Here is a 25000-nt window from a genome sequence, read left to right on the forward strand (position 1 = left end):
ATAATAATAATAATAATAATAACAATAAAGATAATAATAATAATGATAATAATAATAATAAAATGAAATAATAAAAATACAAGTAAAAGTAATAAAATATCAAAATAAAATAATAAAATAATGAAATGAATAAAAATAAAAAAAAATAAAAACAACAACAATAACAAAACAACAACAACAACAACAACAACAACATAATTTAAACTCCAATAATAATAACAATAATGAGAATGAGGAGTATCCAAATTATGAAAAAAAATCAAACATAAACAAACATACCACAACATTAATTAGGTCTTCTGAGGCCGACCGAGTTCCACAGCGATGTTTATGTCATAAGCTGTTATTGTCCTGTCAACTTGTCAAACCTTTATATATAACAAGAGCTTGTCTCTGCTTAGATTATTCGAGTTATTTTTTTGTCCAGATTCCTCGAATGACACTATGTATGAATTATGATCATGACGAATAGAATAGAGTTTGCCTTGAAAACGTATGTATATATGTCCCATGTCAACGGATAGTGAGACATCGGAATGGGTTTTTTTTTTCACTATTACAAAAAGGTTTGTGAATACATTCGTACACAGGTGATAATCTCAGGTGAGTACCTTGAGTACCTTCTCTAACGATTGCTCTAATCAGTGTTTCCCAACCTTTTTTAAATGATTACCCCAAAATTTTATTTCCAACTAATCAATTACCCCATTGAACATATACCCGGTAACATCGGATGCTTTTTTGGCAGCCACCTGATGAACTGTATGGATCATGTAGCCCGCTATTGGCTGCTTATAGTTAAAATTATTGAGCTTTCCTATAAAATGATTATTGCAGATTTTGTGTATGAATTATGGCAATAATTATGGGAATGTGAATAACTCAATTTCAGAACATCTTGATTACCCCAAAAATACGGGTCCATTACCCCACTGGGGTAATTTACCCCAAGGTTGGGAAACACTGCTCTAATGATACTGACTAACCCTCGGCAAGCAAGATGCAATCTTGCTCTACCAACATGCTGAATTGTTAGGTTTTCCGGAATTCTCCACTGTGGTGGAAATATACCGTCAAACGCAGCAATACTCCTCGGGTGAGTACCTTCTCTAACGATTGCTCTAATGGTACTGACTAGCCCTCGGCAAGCAAAATGCTATCTTGCTCTACCAACATGCTGAATTGTTAGGTTTTGTGGAATTCTCCACTGTGATGGAAATATACACTTATACACAGGCGATACTCTCGGGTGAGTACCTTCTCTAACGATCGCTCTAATGATATTGACTAACCCTTGGCAAGAAAGATGCAATCTTGCTCTACCAACATGCTGAATTGTTAGGTTTTGCAGAATTCTCCACCGTGATGAAAATATACCGTCGAACGCGGCAATACTCTCAGGTGAGTACCTTCTCTAACGATCGCTCTAAGGACACTGATTAACCCTCGGCAAGCAAGATGCAATCTTGCTCTCGCAACATGCTGAATTGTTAGGTTTTGTGGAATTCTCCACCGTGATGGAAATATACCGTCAAACACATCACCTTATGATTCTATACTCTCGGGTGAGTACCTTCTCTAACGATCGCTCTAATGACACCAACTAACCCTCGGCAAGCAAGATGCAATCTTGCTCTACCAACATGCTGAATTGTTAGGTTTTGCAGAATTCTCCACTGTGATGAAAATATACCGTCAAACTCATCACCTTATGATTCTAAGGACACGTCAAGCATAAGAGAGTTCAGTGATCGCGCCCTCCAATTTATGACATGGTACTCTTAAAAGGGACATTAACCTTGCCATGTAAAACATATTTTGCATACAAGGATTAGGACATATATCTTGAAATTCCATATTGATGTAATGCATTTATGAACAGGTTTCTTGAAGTTTTCAACTTTCAAATGTTCTAATATTTTCATTGTGATTTTCTTTGTTGCAGCAAATTTATTATTATTATTATTATTATTATTATTATTATTATTATTATTATTATTATTTGCTAAGCTACAACCCTAGTTGGAAAACTAGGATGCTATAAGACCCAGGGACCCCAACAGGGAAAATAGGCCAGCACGGAAAGGAAAACCGTTAAATTAAAATATTTCAAGAACACTAACAACATTAAAATAAATATTTCCTAAATAAACTATAAAAACTTTAACAAAACAGGAGGAAGAGAAATTAGATAGAATAGTGTCCCCGAGCGTACCCTCAAGCAAGAGGACTCTACCCCAAGACAGTGGAACACCATGGTACAGAGGCTATGGCACTGCCCCAGACTATCATTATTATTATTATTATTATTATTAAATGCTAAGCTACAACATTAGTTGGAAAAGCAGGATGCTATAAGCACAGGGGCCCCAACAGGGAAAATAGCCCAGTGAGGAAAGGAAACAATGAAATAGAATATTTTAAGAATAGTAACAACTTTGAAATAAATATTTCCTATATAAACTATAACAAAACAAGAGGAAGAGAAACTAGATAGAACAGTGTGCCCGAGTGTACCCTCAAGCAAGAGAACTCTAACCCAAGACAGTGGAAGACCATGGTACAGAGGCTATGGCACTGCCCCAGACTAAAGAACAATAGTTAGATTTTGGAGTAGCTACTGCCAGTAAAATGCTACACGTGGGACAACTGTTATTCCAGACTACAAAAACACTGTGGCACCCTAGCAGTACCAGCTGAACTCGGCTGAGTCCCTGGTTAGGCTGGAGGAACGTAGAGAGTAGAGGTCCCCTTTTTTGTTTTGTTTCTTGTTGATGTCGGCTACCCCCAAAAATTGGGGGAAGTGCCTTTGGTATATGTATGTATGTATGTACAAAGACACTTAAAATTAACCTTACAGTATATTTGCTATTATTACTTCACATACTTCAAGCATTATGTAAAACATACATACCGTCCACAACTCTTATTTGTTATCTATTTTCATTGAACATTATCATTTTCAGTCAAAACATTTCTGTTTTCTTTATTAGAATATTCTACAGATTATATAGAGGACAGCCGTATCTTCAGTCTACTTCAAAAAATTTAAAACCAGTATTATTCGGAACGGCTGTGCTGTCGAGTGTACACATCATATAAAAAAATGTCAAGTGTTTATGCTAATAGTTTGGCCTCACTTAGCTATTTATAAAAAAAAGAAAATAAAAAAAAATACTGTTTATGAGACATGTGTTGCTTCAGTGAACAAAATCCACATATATAAAAACATTAATGCAGATTATACAGAATATTTATCTCCCCTGGCTGCAAAAAACACAATTATTTTTTTCCAATATATAGGACATCTTCAATGAATACAAAACACTGAGATAAACATTCAAGAATCCTAAGTTAGCGTAGCCTTGTGCTACTGTGATCATAAATTTGTCGTGAATGAAGTTTCTTAAACATCTTCCATGACTTTTATATTATTCCTTAAAGGATTAAACGAGGCATGGAACAGTGACGATGCCCTAAAGTTTAGCCATATATCTCGAACCCCAGTCTAGCCATCACTAGTCAGGGACGTTAAAACATGTAAATCAATGTATGATATACAAGGGTAATGAATTAATAAAATCCTTGCAATTTATGTAAATGCCATACCTAAATAAAATCAACATACCTGTTAACAATCAAAGACTACATCAGCCGTAGCAACCCTTTTGCAAATTCACTTCCCACATGACTAATGCAGAGAGAGAGAGAGAGAGAGAGAGAGAGAGAGAGAGAGAGAGAGAGAGAGACTTATGTTTTCATACCTAAATAAAATAAACATACCTGATAACAATCAAAGACTACATCAGCCGTAGCAACCCTTTTGCAAATTCACTTCCCACATGACTAATGCAGAGAGAGAGAGAGAGAGAGAGAGAGAGAGAGAGGATCATGACGACGCATGCAATATGGGAAGTCTCTTATTCCAAGCAGATAAGTCACGTGCATTTAGAGCTTTGAAACCGAGCGGGGGAGTCGTCTCATTGATGATATGCGCATGAACACACATGAGCTTCCAATTGGGAGCTTCGTTCGCATCTAGGGTCTCTTATAAAAAGGCTCCAACGTTCATTGACCGGCCAGTAGGCCACGAGACTCGGTGGGGGCAACGTAGTGATGCCAACGGGGCCGAGAAGAACACACGTGAATACAAGACGTCTTTCGATAGATATTGGCAACGTAGCTCGAACTGGGTTCTTGGATTTAGAGGGTTTGAATATTTTCGTACTTTTTTTAGTCCATTTTCTAGGGTTCGAGTCTTGCAAGTTCAAACTCATGCGTATCATATATACGTTTATTCATATACATTTAATATGGACTAGGAAATACATATGCACATGCTTGATATTAATACGTATAAGTTTATATCTATACAAATGCGCGTGCTATAAAGCACCATAATGATAAAGGATATATTTATTCAGCTTTCGAAAAGATTTAAGTTTTCGTAAATGTGGGAGGTATATATATATGTGTGTGCACATCTACATACATTTATTCATGTAAACAGACTACACACACATAATATATATATATATATATATATATATATATATATATATATATATATATATATATATATCACATATATATGTATACATATATACTGTATATACGTATACACACATATATATAATATATATATATATATATATATATATATATATATATATATATATATATGTATATATATATATATATATATATATATATATATATATATATATATATATATATATATATATATATATAAACTTATTCATATCGATAAATTTGTGTATTTTTGTATTTATGTATGTATGTATATAGATGGATAGAGATTGATAGATAGATTATATATATATAATATATATATATATATATATATATATATATATATATATATATATATATATATATATATATATATTCAAATAAGCCATATATATTTTTGATATATTAATGTCTGGATTCTCTTAACGACCTCAGGATCAGAGCCCCAGGCGAAATCTCACAAAGACAAGAGCTTGGCTCCGGCCGGGAATCGAACCCTGGTCGGCAAGCTTTTCTTCGTGGCCGAATGGGTTAGTCACTGTCTATATAAGCTTGACAGTGACTAACCCATTCGGCCACGAAGAAAAGCTTGCCGACCAGGGTTCGATTCCCGGCCGGAGCCAAGCTCTTGTCTTTGTGAGATTTCGCCTGGGGCTCTGATCCCGAGGTCGTTAAGAGAATCCAGAAATTAATATATCAAAAATATATATGGCTTATTTGAATATGAAAAACACAAAAATGTGCAAAATTTATCATATATATATATATATATATATATATATATATATATATATATATATATATATATATATATATATATATATATATATATATGTGTGTGTGTGTGTGTGTGTGTATGTATATGTATATATACAGTATATATATATATATATATATATATATATATATATATATATATATATATATATATATATATATACATATATATATATATATATATATATATATATATATATTATATATATATATGTATATATATATATACAGTAGAGTATATCATAATGAGCTAAACCTACCCATAAATAAAATAAAATTTCTCTGCTTTCAGAACCTTGAACTCAACATACAGAAGACTTCTATAATCACAATGCATGAAAAAATACTCGAAAAATTGCCAAGTGGCGAAGCTCACACCCTTCTAACGGAAGGAGGCGAAGAAGGATACGAATACGCCGACGAAGGAAGTCAGGCAGTGGATGAAGGAGGCGGAACAGAGCTGACGAAAATTCCAGATGGCGCCGAGTCCAGCGAAGATGGCGGACGATTAGCAGGACCTGACGAAGTTGCCCGTGAAAATGAGGTGCTATTGATTGACAGTGTCAACCACTTCGATTGTAAAGATAAGGTAAAGACGGCTACGTAAGGAAGTTATTTACGGTTATATTTACGAATGACATTTAGGCTCGCTTCACAGGAGCGGATGTTTTCCCGTACGGAAATATTTCCGCTCATTAGGAGGCATGTCTTCATGCGAGAGAATTTTCTCCGAGCAGATTTGTAGTTTCTATAAGCCACTACTCTAGAACTGCGCGGAGGCGTGTCTTCACACGAGAGGATTTTCCTTGTACAGCCTTGTAGTTTCTATAAGCAGCTGCATTAGAACAGCGCGGATTTTCTGTGCTCGCAGCTGGTAAATCACTACCGTGCGAAAATTCTTCCGAGGGGCAGCGGGATTTGTAATTTCTTAAAGCTTGCTTCACGCGAGTAGATAGATACCAAAACCGCACGAATCAGACATCAACAAGGATCAATGATTCCCTACATATGCGGCAACAGTGATTTGTTAGCCGTGCGCACTGGTAACCTGTGCGGTTCAAGTGTAGCAACTTTTAGAAACTAGGAGGGCACTCAAATCCTATTGTGTGAAGACATGTCTTGTAATGAGCAGAAATATCACCGTACGGCAAAAAGTCCACTCACGAGGACATTCCTCATAACGAGAGGAAATATTACCGCGCGGAAAAAAATCCACTCGTGACGACATGCCTCATAACGAGAGGAAATATTACCGTACGGAAAAAATCCTCTCGTGTGAAGCAAACCTAAGTAGATTCTTTTTAGATTTGTTGCCTTTTCAGAGATATAAACATTATATCGTCCAGGGGCCATTTACAACAGCAACTTTTCCATTTAGTTCCGATGTCTTTCTATTCTCTACTCAATTTCTTTTGCTTATCTCACTGTTAATAGACAGTCGACTTCAATTGATTTTGTTGCGTAAACGATTTTACATTCTTGCATAATATCTGGGTTAACTTACTTTCACAACATATACCCATGAACTCCATTTAAAAAAAAAATAATTCTCTTCTACTACCAATGCTTCATTACCTATCTTTCTTTATTGGTTGTGGTGGCCAGGTGGTAGCGTCCTTGCCTGGTGATAGCCAGACAGGGGTTCGAGTCCAGCTCAAACTCATTATTTCCTTTGGTCACTGCAACCTCACCAGCTTTGTGAGCTAAGAATGGGGGGTTTGGGAGAGCCTACAGGTCTACCTGCTGAGTCATCAGAAGCCATTGCCTGGTCCTCCTTGGTTCTAGTTTGGGTGGTGAGAATGCTTGGGCGCTGATATTATGTAATATGGTCAGTCTCTAGGGCATTGTCCTGCTTTTATAGGGTAATGTCACTGTCCCTTCCTCTGCCATTTATGAGTGACCTTTAAACTAACATAACTAGAAATACTTCATTGACTTTTTTCAGTTTTTGAACTATCCGGAACCCTTATTTGTATCCTATTATAGTTTCGATTTTATTTTTGGGGTGTTTATACTGAAAGATGAATTCGATAAAGGAGCATGTAGATAATTTCAACGCAAAACAGAGAGAGAGAGAGAGAGAGAGAGAGAGAGAGAGAGAGAGAGAGAGAGAGAGAGAGAGAGAGAGAGAGAGAGAGAGAGAATTTTCTCTAAGACCATGAACTTCAACAGCTCACTAACTAGCCAAGATGATTGAAATAACCAACGTATTTAATATACGATTAAAAACTTTAAAAGACGAAGAAACTAAAAATGTGTTTCTTTAAACCGTTGACACTTAAAAAAAAAAAGATAAGGAACCTTCGCATTCTTATGCAGAAAAAATTAGCCTTCACGCGAGGAAAAACGTGTTGGCAAGTATCTGTTAACATTGCCAGAACAAACAGACGCTATCTATCGGGAAATTTGGAAACTTATAACTGTAAATAGGTTTTTTTTTATTTGATTGTTTGGAGCTCCTTAAGTATTTGGCTTGGTAAAAGTTAAATGAACTCTAACTCTGCCCTTGTTGGTATTATCCCAAAATTATTTTTATGTTTCCTTGCTTTAATTGTTAGGTGGGCATGGTCTTCTAAATGTGATTTTTTCCTCGTGTTAAAAATTCGATTAATATAACAACAATAATAATAATTAGCAGCATTGAGATTATTAGCACAATGGAAATACGAACATACCGGTTAAAAATTCATTAACATTAACCAAAATTAAAATTAGGTAAATATGAGAATATATTTTTATTTAAAATTGAATAATTTCGATTTCAACGTTGTTGCCATAAAATCATCTTTGCTTCAAACACAAATTTATCGAATTTATCTCTGGTTAAGTAACCAAAGTCGAAGCTAAATATTTTGAACAGGAAATAAGTTTGGAAACTTATACGTTGCTCCTGTTTTTATGTCTGTCTGTCAATCAAATACTGGATGATAGAAATTTGACTCTTCAATGCCAGCTTTTATTTGAGCATAGCTTTCTGTTTGGAAATATTAGCTGTATATGTGAATCCCCCCCCCTCTCTCTCTCTCTCTCTCTCTCTCTCTCTCTGTACACACCCTTTTTTGTACAACCACACACTTTCTCTCTGTACGCACACTTCCTTGTACACACACACACTCTCTGTACATGCACACACACACACACTTTCCCTCTGTACACACCCTTTCTTGTACACCCACACACTTTTTCTCTGTCCACACCCTTTCTTGTACACACACACTTTCTCTCTGTACACACACTGTTTTGTACACACACAACTCTCTCTCTCTCTCTCTCTCTCTCTCTCTCTCTCTCTCTCTCTCTCTCACTTGCACACACACGTGTACCAGTGCGCGACCACTCATTACGTACCTTTTCTCTCTCTCTCTCTCTCTCTCTCTCTCTCTCTCTCTCTCTCTCTCTCAAGCACACAAACACACACACACTGCCCCTCCCCTACCCCTCCCCCCTCCTCCCTCTCTCGCACACGCACTGGCACAGACTATACACGTGAATGCAGGACAACTTATGGCCGCAACAAATGGGTCCCGGTCTGCTGTAATTGACACATATCCTGCTTAGCAACGAACCCTTTCGTCACTGTACTCATATCTGCATTCGACCTTGTGGGACTCATTTTAAGTGTCCTAGAATGAGAGGGGCTAATTACTGGGGTGTGTCTAAGTTTATCCGTCTAAAAAGCCCATTATACAATCTCTCATCGCCACGTAAATACGTCATAAGTTCTTTTGTTCTCGAGTAGGGTTTGAGTTTTCCTGTTTTTGGGTGGTGGGTACGTCATGGGCATTGTGTAATGTTCTGGTTGCGACGGTAGATGGCAGTGCTGCCCTTGACCGTGTAGGGGAAAAGGGGCTTTCTTTTATTGCTTTCTTTTATTGCTTTCTTTTATTGCTTTCTTTTTCCAAAGTTGATTGATTTCTTAGTACTATAAATGCTTTTCAGATCTTGCTAACCTGGATTTCAATTTGATTTGTAGATACCTAATTTTAATATTCGATCTACAATCTATTTTTTTTTTTTTTTTGGAAAGTATCTTAAGGAGAGGTGATTTCTTGGCAGTACTTCAAAGGTTTTCAGATTTTGGTATCGTGGATTTTGATTTGATTTGATGACAACTGATTTTAATATTTGAGCTACAATCTCTAATATCTTATTTTTTGGAAGGTATTCCTTTCAGATTTTGGTAAAGGATTTTAATTTGATTTGTAGACACCTAACTTGAATTTTCGAACTACAGTCTCTAATATTTCATTCTTTTGGAAAGTATCCCTTTCAGATTTTGGTAATCTGGGTTTTAATTTGATATATAGACAACTAACTTGAATTTTCAAGCTGGTCTCTAATTTTTTTTTTTTTGGGGGGGGGGGGGGGGGGGGAAGTATCCCAGGGAGAGGTACCTTGCTGTTCAGGTAGAATTTATCTATATTAAACTAAAATTTGATACTGACAAGTTTCCAAATCGATCTAAACTACTGAGATAAAGGTATGGTATTGTCATATTTCAATCGTGGATTGTCTAGAAACACATTTTAACTTCAATTTGACCAAGTATACATGTAAACTGTAATGATGTGCTCCTTGTAAGTCATTTTCCATGGAATGATTGCAACATCTCCTGCTCTAATATTAAATCTAGAAGATCAAGGTACTTAATTACAATAGCCTCCTGGAGGTTGCCAATTACAATGACCCTCTGAAGGTTGCCAATTACAATAGCCTCATGGAGGTTGCCAATTACAATGACCCCTTGGAGGTTGCCAAATACAATGGCCCCTGGAGGTTGTCTATCACAATTTCCCTCTTCAGGTTGCCAATCACAATGGCCCTATGGAGGTTGCCAATTAAAATGGCCCTCTGGAGGTTGCCAAATATGCTGGCCTCCTAGAGGTTGCCAATTGCGATGGCTTCCTGGAGGTTGCCAATTACAATGGCCCCATAGAGGTTGTCAATTACAATGGTCCCTGGAGTTTGCCAATTACGATGGCCCCATGGAGGTTGCCAATTACAGTGGCCTCATGGAGGTTGCCAATTACAATGTCCCCCTGGAGGTTGCCAATTACAATGTCCCCCTGGAGGTTGCCAATTACAATGTCCCCCTGGAGGTGGCCAATTACAATGGCCCCATGGAGGTTGCCAATTACAATGGCCCCCTGGAGGTTGCCAATTACAATGGCCCCATGGAGGTTGCCAATTACAATATCCCCCTGGAGATTGCCAATTACAATGTCCCCATAGAGGTTGCCAATTACAATGGCCCCATGGAGGTTGCCAATTACAATGGCCCCATGGCGGTTGCCAATTACAATGTCCCCCTGGAGGTTGCCAATTACAATGGCCTCATGGAGGTTGCCAATTACAATGGCCCTATGGAGGTTGCCAATTACAATGGCCCCATGGAGGTTGCCAATTACAAAGGCTTCATGGAGGTTGCCAATTACAATGTCCCCCTTGAGGTTGCCAATTACAATGTCCCCCTAGAGGTTGCCAATTACAATGGCCCTATGGAGGAAGCCAATTACAATGGCCCCATAGAGGTTGCCAATTACAATGTCCCCCTGGAGCTTGCCAATTACAATGGCCCCATGGAGCTTGCCAATTACAATGTCCCCATGGAGGTTGCCAATTACAATGTCCCCCTGGAGGTTGCCAATTACAATGTCCCCCTGGAGGTTGCCAATTACAATGACACCATGGAAGTTGCCAATTACAATGACACCATGGAAGTTGCCAATTACAATGACACCATGGAAGTTGCCAATTACAATGGCCCCATGGAGGTTGCCAATTACAATGGTCCCTGGAGTTTGCCAATTACAATGTTCCCCTGGAGGTTGCCAATTACAATGTCCCCCTGGATGTTGCCAATTACAATGTCCCCCCGGAGGTTGCCAATTACAATGTCCCCCTCGAGGTTGCCAATTACAATGCCCCCATAGAGGCTGCCAATTGCCAATTACAATGTCCCCATGGAGGTTGCCAATTACAATGTCCCCCTGGAGCTTGCCAATTACAATGGCCCCATAGAGGTTGCCAATTACAATGTCCCCCGGGAGGTTGCCAATTACAATGCCCCCATAGAGGCTGCCAATTACAATGTCCCCATGGAGGTTGCCAATTACAATGGCCCCATGGAGGTTGCCAATTACAATGGCCCCATGGAGGTTGCCAATTACAATGGCCCCATGGAGGTTGCCAATTACAATGTCCCCCTGGAGGTTGCCAATTACAATGCCCCCATAGAGGCTGCCAATTACAATGTCCCCATGGAGGTTGCCAATTACAATGGCCCCATGGAGGTTGCCAATTACAATGGCCCCATGGAGGTTGCCAATTACAATGGCCCCATGGAGGTTGCCAATTACAATGGCCCCCTGGAGGTTGCCAATTACAATGGCCCCATGGAGGTTGCCAATTACAATGGCCCTATGGATGTTGCCAATTACAATGTCCCCCTTGAGGTTGCCAATTACAATGTCCCCCTAGATGTTGCCAATTACAATGTGCCCCTGGAGGTTGCCAATTACAATGGCCCCATGGCGGTTGCCAATTACAATGTCCCCCTGGAGGTTGCCAATTACAATGGCCTCATGGAGGTTGCCAATTACAATGGCCCTATGGAGGTTGCCAATTACAATGGCCCTTTGCCAGTTACACTTCCTACAAAGGAGGTTACTGGCTGGTTTGTATATTGGGTCGTGGTTTCCTATCAGCCTTCTTACAAAACAACAACAACAACAACAACAACAACAATAATAATAATAATAATAATAATAATAATAATAATACAAGAAATTGCAGCAGTAGAAAACTATACAACAAGACCATCGAAAATTGAAATCATGACCTGTAGCTAAATATAAATAATCTATCTAAAACTTAATGAGATTCTTGGTCGTCCAAAGAGACAATATGAGTCCTCTTAGCTACAGCAAGACCGTGCTCATGTGTAAAATCAAATCAGTGATTAATTCAAGAGCAGGTATAACACAGTAATGTTTGGAAAGGTTTTCCTTATTTAATATGTCTTCTTGGGGCGTTGCCAAACTGTATCAGTTATTTAAAGTTGGATGAAACAGATTTTAAGAATACAATAGGAATTTTCTTCGGTTTAAAGGTTTAAAGGCCACTCATGAATGGCAGAGGCAAGGGACAGTGACATTGCCCTATCAAGTAGGACAATGCCCTTGAGACTGACCATATCTAAAGGTTTAAAGGACGCTCATGAATGGCAGAGGAAAGGGACAGTGACATTGCTTTATCAAGCAGGACAATGCCCTTGAGACTGACCATATCTAAAGGTTTAAAGGACGCTCATGAATGGCAGAGGCAAGGGACAAAGACATTGCCCTATCAAGCAGGATATATGCCCTTGAGACTGATCATATATACATATGATCAGCGCCAAAGCCCCCTCTCTATCCAAGCTAGGATCAAGGAGGACCAGGCAATGGCTCCTGTTGACTCAGTAGATAGACCTATAGGCTCCCCTAAACCCCACATTCTTAGCTCACGAGAATGGTGAGGTTGCAGCGGACAAAGATACTATCGAGTTCGAGCGCGACCCGAACCTCAGTCTGGCGTTTATCAGTCAGGGACGTTACCACATCGTCCACCATAACTCTTTTCTAGGTATAATTGTGACTATGAATATAGTTACCTTTTTTACATACTACCAGTTGCTTTTTGGATTAGAATAATCATAAGAGTGATAAGCTAAAATGTATTTCTATATAATAGTCGTAGTAGTGGCAAACTGAAATCTATTTCTATACAGTAATATTACCAGTGATAAGATATATTTATTTAAAATAATCGGACCAGTGATAGGCTAAAATATATTTCTATAAAAATTGGAAAAATCAGTCGAATAAAAAGTTTAGATATTAAGTATACTAATTTTATTTTCGGGTCTTAATTCTGTACTGTAAAAAAAATTATAAAGATATTTTTTTTTTTTTTTAATTTCTGAACAAGCATCCATTGGAAAAACTGATCGATTAAAAAGTTTAAGAATTAAGTATATCCATTTTATTTTAGGGTCTTGAATCTGTACTGTAAAAAGTAAAATTATAAAGAATTTTTTTTTTCAAATTTCTGAATACGCAACAATTGGAAAATTGATCGAATTAAAAGTTTAAAAATCAAGTATACTCATTTTATTTTTTTGGTCTGAAATCTGTACTGTAAAAAGTAGAATTATAAAGAATTTTTTTTTTTAATCTCTGAACATGCAATAATTGGAAAATTGATCGAATTAAAATTTAAAAATCAAGTATACTCATTTTATTTTTTTGGTCTGAAATCTGTACTGTAAAAAGTAGAATTATAAAGAATTTTTTTTTAAATCTCTGAACATGCAATAATTGAAAAATTGATCGAATTAAAATTTAAAAATCAAGTATACTCATTTTATTTTTTTGGTCTGAAATCTGTACTGTAAAAAGTAAAATTATAAAGATTTTTTTTTTTTAATTTCTGAAAACGCAACAATTAGAAAAATTAATCGTATAAAAAGCAAAAAAATTAAGTTAACTCCCTTTATTTTGTGGTCTGAAATATGTATTGTGAAAAGAAAAATCATAAAGATAATTTTTTTTTCAAATTTCTGAACAAGTATCCATAGGAAAAATCGATCAAATAAAAAGTTTAAAAATTAACTTTAGTATTTTCTGATCTGAAATCTGTACTGTAACAGTAAAATTATAAAGTTTTTTTTTTTTATTTCTGAAAACGCAACAATTGGAACACCCGATCGAATAAAAAGTTTAAAAATTAAATTCACTCATTTTATTTTTTTCTGAAATCTATAGTGTAAAAGTAGAATTATAAATATATATTTTTTTTAATTTCTGAACACACAACAATTGGAAAAAATCGATCGAATAAAAAGCATAAAGATAAACTTTTTTCAAATTTCTGAACAAGTACCCATAGGAAAAATCAATCGAATAAAAAGTTTAAAATTAAGTTTAGTATTTTCTGATCTGAAATCTGTACTGTAACAGTAAGATTATAAAGATAAAATTTTTCATATTTCTGAACACCCAACAATTGGAAAAATTCAATGGAATAAAAAGCTAAAGAATTAAGTTTACTCGTATTATCTGATCTGAAATCTGTACTGTGAAAGTAAAATTATAAAGCAAATTATGCTAGAGGTTAAATCGTGTTCTCAGACATCCTAAAAAAAAAAAATCGTGTTCTCAGACATCCTAAAAAAAAAAAAAAAAAAAAAAAAAAAAATTATTATTCCATGCCCTATTTTTTTTTTATACTTCTGAAAACGCAACAATTGGAACACCCGATCGAATAAAAAGTTTAAAATTCAAGTGTACTCATTTTATTTTGTTCTGAGATCTGTACTGAAATAGTAAGAATATAAAGCAAAATATACTAGAGGTTAATCGTGTTCTCAGACATCCTAAAAAAAGAAAAAAGAAAAAAATATATATATACACACATATATATATATATATATATATATATATATATATATATATATATATATATATATATATATATATATATATAATTATTCCATGCTCTGTGAATAAAAAGTTTAAAAATTAAGCTTACTCATTTTATTTTGTTCTGAAATCTGCACTGTAAAAGTAAAATTATAAGAAAATTCTACTAGAGGTTAATCGTGTTCTCAGACATCCTTAAAAAAAAAAAAAAAAAAAAAAAAAAAAAAAAAAAAAAAAAAAAAAAAAAAAAATATTCCATGCCCTATGCAGCTGATCTGATATCTGTACTGTGAAGATATTATAAAGCAAAATCTACTAGAGGTTAATCGTGTTCTCAGACATCCTTAAAAAAAAAAAAATTTTAAAAAAAATTAAAAATAAAAAAAAAAAAAAACTATTCCATGCCCTATGCAGTCTGGTGCGGTGCACTCACCTCAGTTCTTACATAACAACCGTTGTGTTTACGAGAACTTACATAATCCTCGAGACAGTTCGAGTATTATGTAACTATCATGCACGTGAGGCCCCATGCAGGATGTATTATGTTACCGCTCAATAAAATTCACACACGACTCAAAAGTTGTACTCGTAAATGGGCAGTAATGGGCAGTTTGTACCGGTTTCCTCAAACATCCGAAAACCTTGTTTGGAAAACTTTACTGATTTTTTTTTTCGAAGGCCCTATTCATATACAATTTCTGGAAGTTTTTTTTTCGAAGGCCCTATTCATATGCAATTTCTGGAAGTTTTTTTTTTCGAAAGCCCTATTCATATACAATTTCTGTTAGTTTTTTTCGAAAGCCCTATTCATATACAATTTCTGGAAGTTTTTTCCGAAGGCCCTATTCATATGCAATTTCTGGAAGTTTTTCCGAAGGCCCTATTCATATGCAATTTCTGGAAGTTTTTTCGAAAGCCCTATTCATATACAATTTTTGGAAGTTTTTTCGAAAGCCCTATTCATATACAATTTCTGGAAGTTTTTTCGAAAGCCCTAATCAGATACAATTTCTGAAAAAAAAAAAATTGAAAGCCATATTCAGATACAATTTCTGAAAACATTTATTTCGAAAGTCCTAATCAGATGAAATTTATGAAAAAAATTTTCCCAAAGCCCTAATCAGATACAATTTCTGAAAACCTTTTTTTCCAAAGCCCTAATCAGATAAAATTTCTGAAAAAAAATTCCAAAGCCCTATTCAGATACAATTTCTGAAAGTCTTTTTTTCAAATACCCTAATCAGATAAAATTTCTGAAAAAAAAATCCAAAGCCCAAATCAGATAAAATTTATGAAAACTTTTTTTCCAAAGCCCTAATCAGATACAATTTCTGAAAAAAAAATCCAAAGCCCAAATCAGATAAAATTTATGAAAACTTTTTTTCCAAAGCCCTAATCAGATACAATCTGAAAAAAAAAATCCAAAGCCCTAATCAGATAAAATTTATGAAAACTTTTTTTCCAAAGCCCTAATCAGATACAATTTCTGAAAAAAAAATTCCAAAGCCCTAATCAGATACAATTTCTGAGACCATTTTTTTTCCAAAGCAATAACCAAATACAATTTCTTAAAACATTTATTTCGAAAACCCTTTAGAATTACAATTTCTGAAAACATTTACTTCAAAAGTCCTATTCAGATACAATTTCTGAAAACATTTTTTTTTCGAAAACCCTTTAGAATTACAATTTCTGAAAACATTTACTTCAAAAGTCCTATTCAGATACAATTTCTGAAAACATTTTATTCGAAAACCCTTTAGAATTACAATTTCTGAGTTTTTTTTTTCCAAAGCCCTCTTCAGATAAAATTTCTTAAAATTTTCTTTTTATCTAATTTGTGATTAATATTAGTCTTTTAGGGTTTAAAACTCCCTTGTGAGAGCAGAGGCAAGAGACATATTCCATTATACAAAATATAAAAAGATCGAACATCTGAATTTGGGTAACAAGTAGATATTTGGAGCACCACCTCCCTATCTCCTCATTAGTTAACAATGGTTGTTATTATTATTATTATTATTATTATCATTATCATTATCATTATTATTATTATTATTATTATTATTATTATTATTATTATTATTATTATTAACTAAGTTACAACCCTAGTTGGAAAAGCTCGATGCTATAAGCCCAGGGACTCCAAAATGGAAAAATAGTACAATGAAGAACGTAAATTGGACAAGATCTCCTATTTTTCTCCTGCACTTACGGAGAACGTCAATAAACTAATCCAATTTGGCCATTATTTCATTACAAATAAAAATTTGTTTCATAACCATCATCATCTCCGACGCCTATTGACGCAAAGGGCCTCAGTTAAATTTCGCCGGTCGTCTCTATCTCTTGAGCTTTTAAATCAATACTTCTCTATTCATCATCTCCCACGCCTATTGACGCAAAGGGCCTCGGTTAGATTTCGCCAGTCGTCTCTATCTTGAGCTTTTAAATCACTACTTCTCTATTCATCATCTCCCACGCCTATTGACGCAAAGGGCCTCGGTTAGATTTTGCCAGTTGTCTCTATCTTGAGCTTTTAAATCAATACTTTTCCATTCACGTTTCATAGTCCTCAGCCATGTAGGCCTGGATCCTCCAACTCTTCTAGTGCCTTTGATGTTTTATAATCAAGTAAAAATAACTTCGAGATGAGCGAGGTAGTTTTATGCATGGCTCAATTAAATTGTGCGCGCTTGCTTGCTTGCTTAATTGTGTGCGCGCACGCGCTTGCTTAGTATAGAGCATGACAGTTAGGCTTGGCAGTTAGGCTGCTAAAAGCCCAATTACAATTGACGTGTCAAAAATATACTATCAAGATATTTTCGTTATATAGACCCTTTTCTCTTAAGTTTTCCAGGGAGTGAAGGCTTGAATATGGGAATAGGAGGGCCAACTTCCAAATAATAATAATAATAATAATAATAATAATAATAATAATAATAATAATAAAGGTTGAAACTTATGCAGCCTTATTCACTATACCAAGGGCTGTTTCAAAGCCTTATCCACTGTAATAATAATAATAATAATAATAATAATAATAATAATAATAATAACAATAATAATAATAATAATAATAATGATAAAAAATAATAATAATAATATATTTCTATTATAATTAATAAAAAAATGTAATTAGAATTAACATTTACGAGTTGGCATTAATCAGATTTCAATAAATAATTCAAATCTATTGTGACATCTTTAGAAAAATTTTCTAATTAAGTCTTTCACATAAAACCATCTATAGGGGAAGTTCGCCTTGTTAGTCATGATTCTGTGGAAAGGGGATGGTTTAGTGAGGGAGTGAGAGGGGGCAGTTAGTGAGGGAAGTGAGGAAGTGAAGGAGGGGGAGGAGCTAGTAAGGGGACCACAATGACAAACTCTCACCTTAGGTCATGTCAAAATATTCATCAAAATTCAAGACATTAAATATTAAAAGTAATAAATCATTATTACTTTTGCATTGAATACTCTGTAACTATATCACGAACATTAACGAGGGGTTTCGACCACAGCTGTTATGCCGGGGAAACGGTTTTTATGGCCGAGTTGTTTTGCAAAGGCAGGATATGAGTAAACAGTCACACGTGTGTGTGTGTGTGTGTTCCCTCGGGGTCATGTGTGGGAGCCGTTGCAAAGGTTAATCCCTTCAATTACTACTACCAATACTCACTTACTACTACTACCTCTCCAACAATGGACATCCCATTCATAGATCGTTTTAAGCAGCAATCAATTTCTCAGGGCTAGTTAGTTCTTCAATTATCATCTCCGCCCACGAAGTTGGAAGGAGGTTATGTTTTCACCCCTGTTTGTGTGTTTGTAATTTGTGTGTGTGTGTTTTTGTGAACAGCTTCCTGGCCACAATTTTAATCGTAGAGTAATGAAACTTGCAAGGATTAAATTTTATGTAAAAAGCTGGAAATGATTAAATCTTGGAAGGTCAAGGTCAAAGGTAAAAGTTCAAGTTCACGGTCAAGCAAAATATCCAATTCACGTAATCAGCCATAAGTTTGGACATCCTTGTCACAGAGACTTTAAACTTGGTTCATATTTGAGTGCATGAAAATATAGGCCAATTAAGACACGTTAAGCTCAAAGGCCAAGGTCAAGGTCGAGAAATAAGCTGCCACGGCGAAAGTCTGCGCTCTACTGAGTGCCCCTCTAGTTAAAAAGTGTGCCTTCAAGGAAAATTGTAATAAGAAAAGATGCAATACATAGATAAGCAATTATGAAATTTAGGACATAAATCCAGGAGCAAATGGGTTATGGTGGCCTATTGGATAAGTCCTTGTCTGTCGTTCTGCTGGACGGGAGATCGAATCCCACCCAAACTCGACAGTTTTTTGTGTCTGCAACCTAAGAGCTAATGATTGGGGATTTGAGGGAACCTATTGGTCTACCTGTAGAGTCAGCAACCATTGCCTGGCCCTCCCTGGCCCTAGCTTGAATGTTGAGGGTCCCACTCAAACTCATTAGTTCCTTTAGTGTCCGCAACCTTACCATCCTGTTAAGCTAAAGATAGGGTGTTTGGGGGAGCTTATGGGTTTACCTGCCGAGTCATCAGCAGCCATTACCTGGCCCTCCCTGGTCCTAGCTTGGGTGGAGAAGGGGTTTGGGCGTTGACCATATGCATATTATGGTCAGTCTCTAGGGCATTGTCCTGCTTGCTAGGGCAATGTCACTGTCCCTTGCCTCTGCCATTCATGAGCGGCCTTGTTTGTGACTTCTCTTGTAGTTTTTTATTTCTTAGTTTCCTTTCCTTACTGGGCTATTTTTTCCTGTTAAAGCCCTTGGGCTTATAGCATCTAGCTTTTCTAACTAGGGTTATAGCTTAGCTTGTAATAATAATAATAATAATAATAATAATAATAATAAACATGCCCTGTCTTCAGGACACTGATCTGCCTTTTCAAACTTTGAAACCTGTTATCAACGCTTATCTTCTCCCAAGGACTCCCAAGGTTCTGGGCGCTGACCACATGATATATGGTCAGCCTCTATGGCATTATCCTGTTTGCTAGGGCAATGCCCCTGTCCCTTGCCTCTGCTTTCATGACCGGCCTTTAAAACATGTTCAGTCCCTAGGACACTGATCTCCCTTTCAAACATTGAAACCTGCTATCTACGCTTATCTTCTTCTCCCAGGACACTTCTCGGTTTAATTTAAACCGTGAGGGCACGAACAACAGTCGTTGGCTGGATGCCACACCGACTTAGCCTTGACAGTACTGGCTAGGAGTGTAGACAAGACACGGGTCAACACTGAGGAAGTGGTGCCTCTTGGCGCGCTGAGGATTACTATATACGATACAAATACTTTCAGAGACAGAATCTGGCACGTTTCGAGTAGCCTTCACGGTTGTTGTTGTTGTTACATTTTTCCTTACTATTGTTGTTGAATAGTTCACCAAACGTTCAACTGACCTCCACAATGGACTAGAAGAGTTGGATGATCCTGGCCTATAAGGCTGAGGAGTAAGAAGCTCGAAGTAGGAGATGATGAATGGAGAAGTATTGAATTAAAAGCTCAAGATGGAGACGACTGATTAAACCTAACTGAGGCCCTATTGTTGTTGTTGCATTTTGCTTTACTACTGTTGTTGAATAGTTCACCAAACGTTCAGCTGGGCTCCACAAGGGACTAGAAGAGTTGGATGATCCAGGCCTACGTAGCTGAGGAGTATGAAGTTCGAAGTAGGAGATGATGAATGGAGAAGTATTGAATTAAAAGCTCAAGATAGAGACGACTGATTAAACCCAACTGAGGCCCTATTGTTGTTGTTACATTTTGCTTTACTACTGTTGTTGAATAGTTCACCAAACGTTCAACTGTGCTCCACAAGGGACTAGAAGAATTGGATGATCCAGGCCTATATAGCTGAGGAGTGAGAAGCTCGAAGTAGGCGATGGTGAATGGAGAAGTATTGAATTAAAAGCTCAAGATAGAGACGACTGACTAAACCTAACTGAGGCCCTATTGTTGTTGTTACATTTTGCTTTACTATTGTTGTTGAATAGTTCACCAAAAGTTCAGCTGGGCTCCACAAGGGACTAGAAGAGTTGGATGATCCAGGCCTATATAGCTGAGGAGTGAGAAGCTCGAAGTAGGCGATGGTGAATGGAGAAGTATTGAATTAAAAGCTCAAGATAGAGACGACTGGCGAAATCTAATAGTGAGCTCCACAAGGGACTGGAAGAATTGGATGATCCAACCCTACATAGCTGAGGAATAAGAAGCGTGAAGTAGGAGATGGTGAAGGAGAAGTATTGAATTAAAAGCTCAAGATAGAGACGACTGACTAAACCTAACTGAGTCCCTATTGTTGTTGTTACATTTTGCTTTACTATTGCTGTTGAATAGTTCACCAAAAGTTCAGCTGGGCTCCACAAGGGACTAGAAGAGTTGCATGATCCAGGCCTACATAGCTGAGGAGTATGAAGTTCGAAGTAGGAGATGATGAATGGAGAAGTATTGAATTAAAAGCTCAAGATAGAGACGATTGACTAAACCTAACTGAGGCCCTATTGTTGTTGTTACATTTTCCTTTACTATTGTTGTTGAATAGTTCACCAAACGTTCAGCTGGGCTCCACAAGGGACTAGAAGAGTTGGATGATCCAGGCCTTCATAGCTGAGGAGTAAGAAGCTCGAAGTAGGCGATGGTGAATGGAGAAGTATTGATTTAAATGCTCAAGATAGAGACGACTGGCGAAATCTAATAGAGGCCCTTTGCGTCAATAGGTGGAGGAGGAGATGATGATGATTGTTGTTGATTATTATTGTAATGCAAAGAAAACTTGTTGAATTAAGTCTGTCTTAGGCTAGAACAGGCTCTTGCTTGGAGGAAAAACTAGAGGAACAATTAGTTGAGAGCATGCCTTCGCCACACCAATCAGTCTTATTTTGCCCTTAACTCCATTTCGTACTTGTACTTTCATGTATTTTCTTCAAAATCTAATGGCTTTATCCTTGGGTCATAGCTTACATGCCCACAAAGTTTCGTTGAAATTGGTTCTGTACTTTTTGGTGCAATGTGCTTCACAAACAAAAAATAAACTAACAAAATATTTGCCATTTACTTAACATTATGATTATTTTCGAAGTACTGTTGTATACTTATACTTTGATGCACTTTATTCATAATATTACAGATTCATCCTTGGGTCATAACCAACATGACTACTGAATTTGATCAAAATTGGTAAGGTAGTTTTTTGTGGAAAGTTGTTCACAAACTAATAAGATACAGAGCATTAAGAATAATGTTGATTTAATTATCAGTAGCGTATCAAAGCTTATCTAAATGAAATTAAATACCACTATACATTGTTAAAATTTTGCCGTAAAAAACGGGAAAAAATCCTGGAATAAATGTTACCAGGCATTTACCGTTTTAAAAACGGATATATTGACGTAGAGGAGTGATATTACGGTCACCAATCCGTAAAATATAAAAAAATATGGTAAAAATTACGGTAGCCTGTATTTTACTGAAATACGGCTGAGAACAGTATATTTTCACGGATATTTTCCAATTAGAATTACTTTTTTTTAAGTGTATCTAAGAGATGATTCTAGGATTGAAACTTCATAAGTGTGTCTATTACTAACAACTTTCAAAAGATAATAAATTATGGTAAAAATTACGGTCGCCTGTATTCTACTGAAATACGGCTGAGAACAGTATATTTTTACGGAGATTTTCCGATTAAAATTAATTTTTTTTTTCTTTTTTTTTTTAAGTGTATCAAAGAGATGGTCCTAGGATTAAAATTTAATAATTGTGTCTATTACTAAAAACTTTCATATTAAAAAATCCTTTCTTTTCAGAATACAAAAGACCAAGCAGACGGCTTCAGCCTGAAGTCCCGACAGGGGAAGTCCAAGTGTTGTCTACCGAGAAAATGTTGCCATAGTTCTCTATTCAGCCCTTTCTGTAGACAGGTATGTTTCCTTACCATTTCTCTAAGGCCGGGAGCATATTAGCGACTCTGTGGCGCCACAAAGCCACAGCATCGTGTGGCGGGGATGTGGTCTCCCTTAGGTTACCATTGTTTTCAAGTTTTGCCGCGCAAAATAGCGACTGTGGCAAGCGACTGTGGCTCTTTCGCTCTAGTGACACTGTGGCGCCACAAAGCCACAGCATCGTGTGGCGGGGATGTGGTCTCCCATAGGTTTCCATTGTTTTCAAGTTTTGCCGCGCAAACTAGCGACTGTGGCAAGCGACCGTGGCTCTCTGTCGCTCGTTCCCGCCACAGGCGTGAAAACAGTGGAAACCTATGGGAGACCACATCCCCGCCACACGATGCTGTGGCTTTGTGGCGCCACAGAGTCACTAGTGTGCTCCCGGCCTAAAGGTTTTGTAGCTTTTAAGATTTTAATATTAGGCTATAGCCCTAGGAATGTAATTACCTCCGCCAATGAAGTTGGAAGGAGGTTATGTTTTACCCTCTCCCCAGTTCGCGCGCGTGAGAGAGAGAGAGAGAGAGAGAGAGAGAGAGAGAGTGTGTGTGTGTGTTTGTGAACAGCTTCCCGATCACAATTTTAATCGTAGAGTAATGAAACTTGCAAGGATCAACTTTTATGTAAAAAGCTGGAAATGATTAAATTTTGAAATGTCAAGGTCAAAGATCAAGGTCACAGTCAAGCAAAATGTCCAATACACGTAATCAGCCATAAGTTTGGATATCGTTCTCACAGATTTCAAACTTGGTTCATATTTGAGTGTATAAGATTCCACGCCAAATAATACATATTGAAGTCAAATGTTAAGGTCAAGTTCGAGCAAAAAGTAGAGAAATAAGCTGCCACGGCGGAGGTCTGCGCTCTACAGAGTTTTCCTCTAAGTTTAAACTGTAATAATAAATGAATGTCTGTGCATACAGGGAGTATACAATATAGAGTTTTAGATAGTGGTTCAATTCGAAGCTTTGGTCTCGATTATGTACAATTGTATTTCAAAATAAGTGCCCCTTTCCGAGTGGGGGTACCTTAACGTAATGAAAAAGTGCGTGTATCGCCATGATCAGCAAAGCTGTACTTGTCAGGGCCACCCATACTAGGTTGGTTTGCTCTGAGTGATGAGACGAAAATCACGCATCATTGCCAGCGTGGTGATGAAATGGCTAAATCCCCAGGCATGAACAATGACATGTCTGAGGCCTTTGTCCTGGAGTGGACTAGAAACGGCTGCATTTGCTGTTGTTGTTGTTGTTGTTGTTAGCATGCATATGTAAAGCACATACATGTGTGTGTGTGTGAGAGAGAGAGAGAGAGAGAGAGAGAGAGAGAGAGAGAGAGAGAGAGAGAGAGAGAGAGATCCATTTGACGCTTTCATATAAGCTCTAAATAGTGACATTTAAAAATACGTGCGTGCATACATAAAGACAATACATATGAGAGAGAGAGAGAGAGAGAGAGAGAGAGAGAGAGAGAGAGAGAGAGAGAGAGAGAGAGAGAGAGAGAATCAATTTGAAACGTTCATATCAGTTTTATATAGTGTCATTAAAAATAAGTGCGTGCATACATAAAAGAAAATACATGTGAGAGAGAGAGAGAGAGAGAGAGAGAGAGAGAGAGAGAGAGAGATTCGAAGCTTTCATATCTGTGTAATATACAATAGTATTTAATTTCATATCTTTTTTATACAATAGTATTTAAAAGCAAGTGAAAATACATTTGTGTGCGTGTGGAGAGAGAGAGAGAGAGAGAGAGAGAGAGAGAGAGAGAGAGAGAGAGAGAGAGAGAGGGGGGGGGGGGGGAGAGAGAGAGAGAGAGAGAGAGAGTGGGGGGAGAGAGAGGGGGGGAGAGAGAGAGAGAGGGGGGGAGAGAATGCACAGACACCCCGCACATCAGAGAGAGAGAGAGAGAGAGAGAGAGAGAGTGTGTACAAAAACACTCCCAACATCAGCACCGTCTATCTTCTAACACTATCTAACTCCTGACCCTTTCCAGCTAGCGAATGTGATCGTGGCGTGCCTGGCCGGCCTCTCCGTAGGGACAATTCACGCCTTTCCTGCCGTCTCGCTTCCCCGATGGGAGGAAATGGGGTTTACCCTTACAACGGCCCAGACAACATGGTTCGGTGAGTACAATTGTGTGCCTGGTAATAGTGGAAAGCCTTTTGGACTTTTTGATAAGGTTAACTCTATTCGGGGATGGATAGAAGTGGTTGTCTTTAAACACATCCCTGTTACATGCGAAAACTTCTAGTGTGT

General features: G+C 37.0%; 1 protein-coding gene across 2 annotated transcripts in view; it reads left to right on the top strand.

The window, feature by feature from the left end:
• LOC137638376 (facilitated trehalose transporter Tret1-2 homolog) overlaps positions 1-25000 on the top strand; it is a 49292-nt gene that overhangs the window by 10303 nt on the left and 13989 nt on the right. Inside the window, exons 1-4 of one of the 2 annotated variants that reach the window (XM_068370405.1) lie at positions 4091-4210; positions 5603-5899; positions 22614-22727; positions 24738-24867. In XM_068370405.1, the coding sequence (XP_068226506.1) occupies positions 5642-5899; positions 22614-22727; positions 24738-24867 (502 nt within the window). In that variant the 5' untranslated portion in view covers positions 4091-4210; positions 5603-5641. Of the gene's footprint in view, positions 1-4090; positions 4211-5602; positions 5900-22613; positions 22728-24737; positions 24868-25000 lie in introns of those variants that run through there. The other variant, XM_068370404.1, reaches the window with a different exon arrangement.

This window comes from Palaemon carinicauda, chromosome 3 (genome assembly GCF_036898095.1).
Source record: "Palaemon carinicauda isolate YSFRI2023 chromosome 3, ASM3689809v2, whole genome shotgun sequence".
NCBI classification, from domain to species: Eukaryota; Metazoa; Arthropoda; class Malacostraca; order Decapoda; family Palaemonidae; genus Palaemon; species Palaemon carinicauda.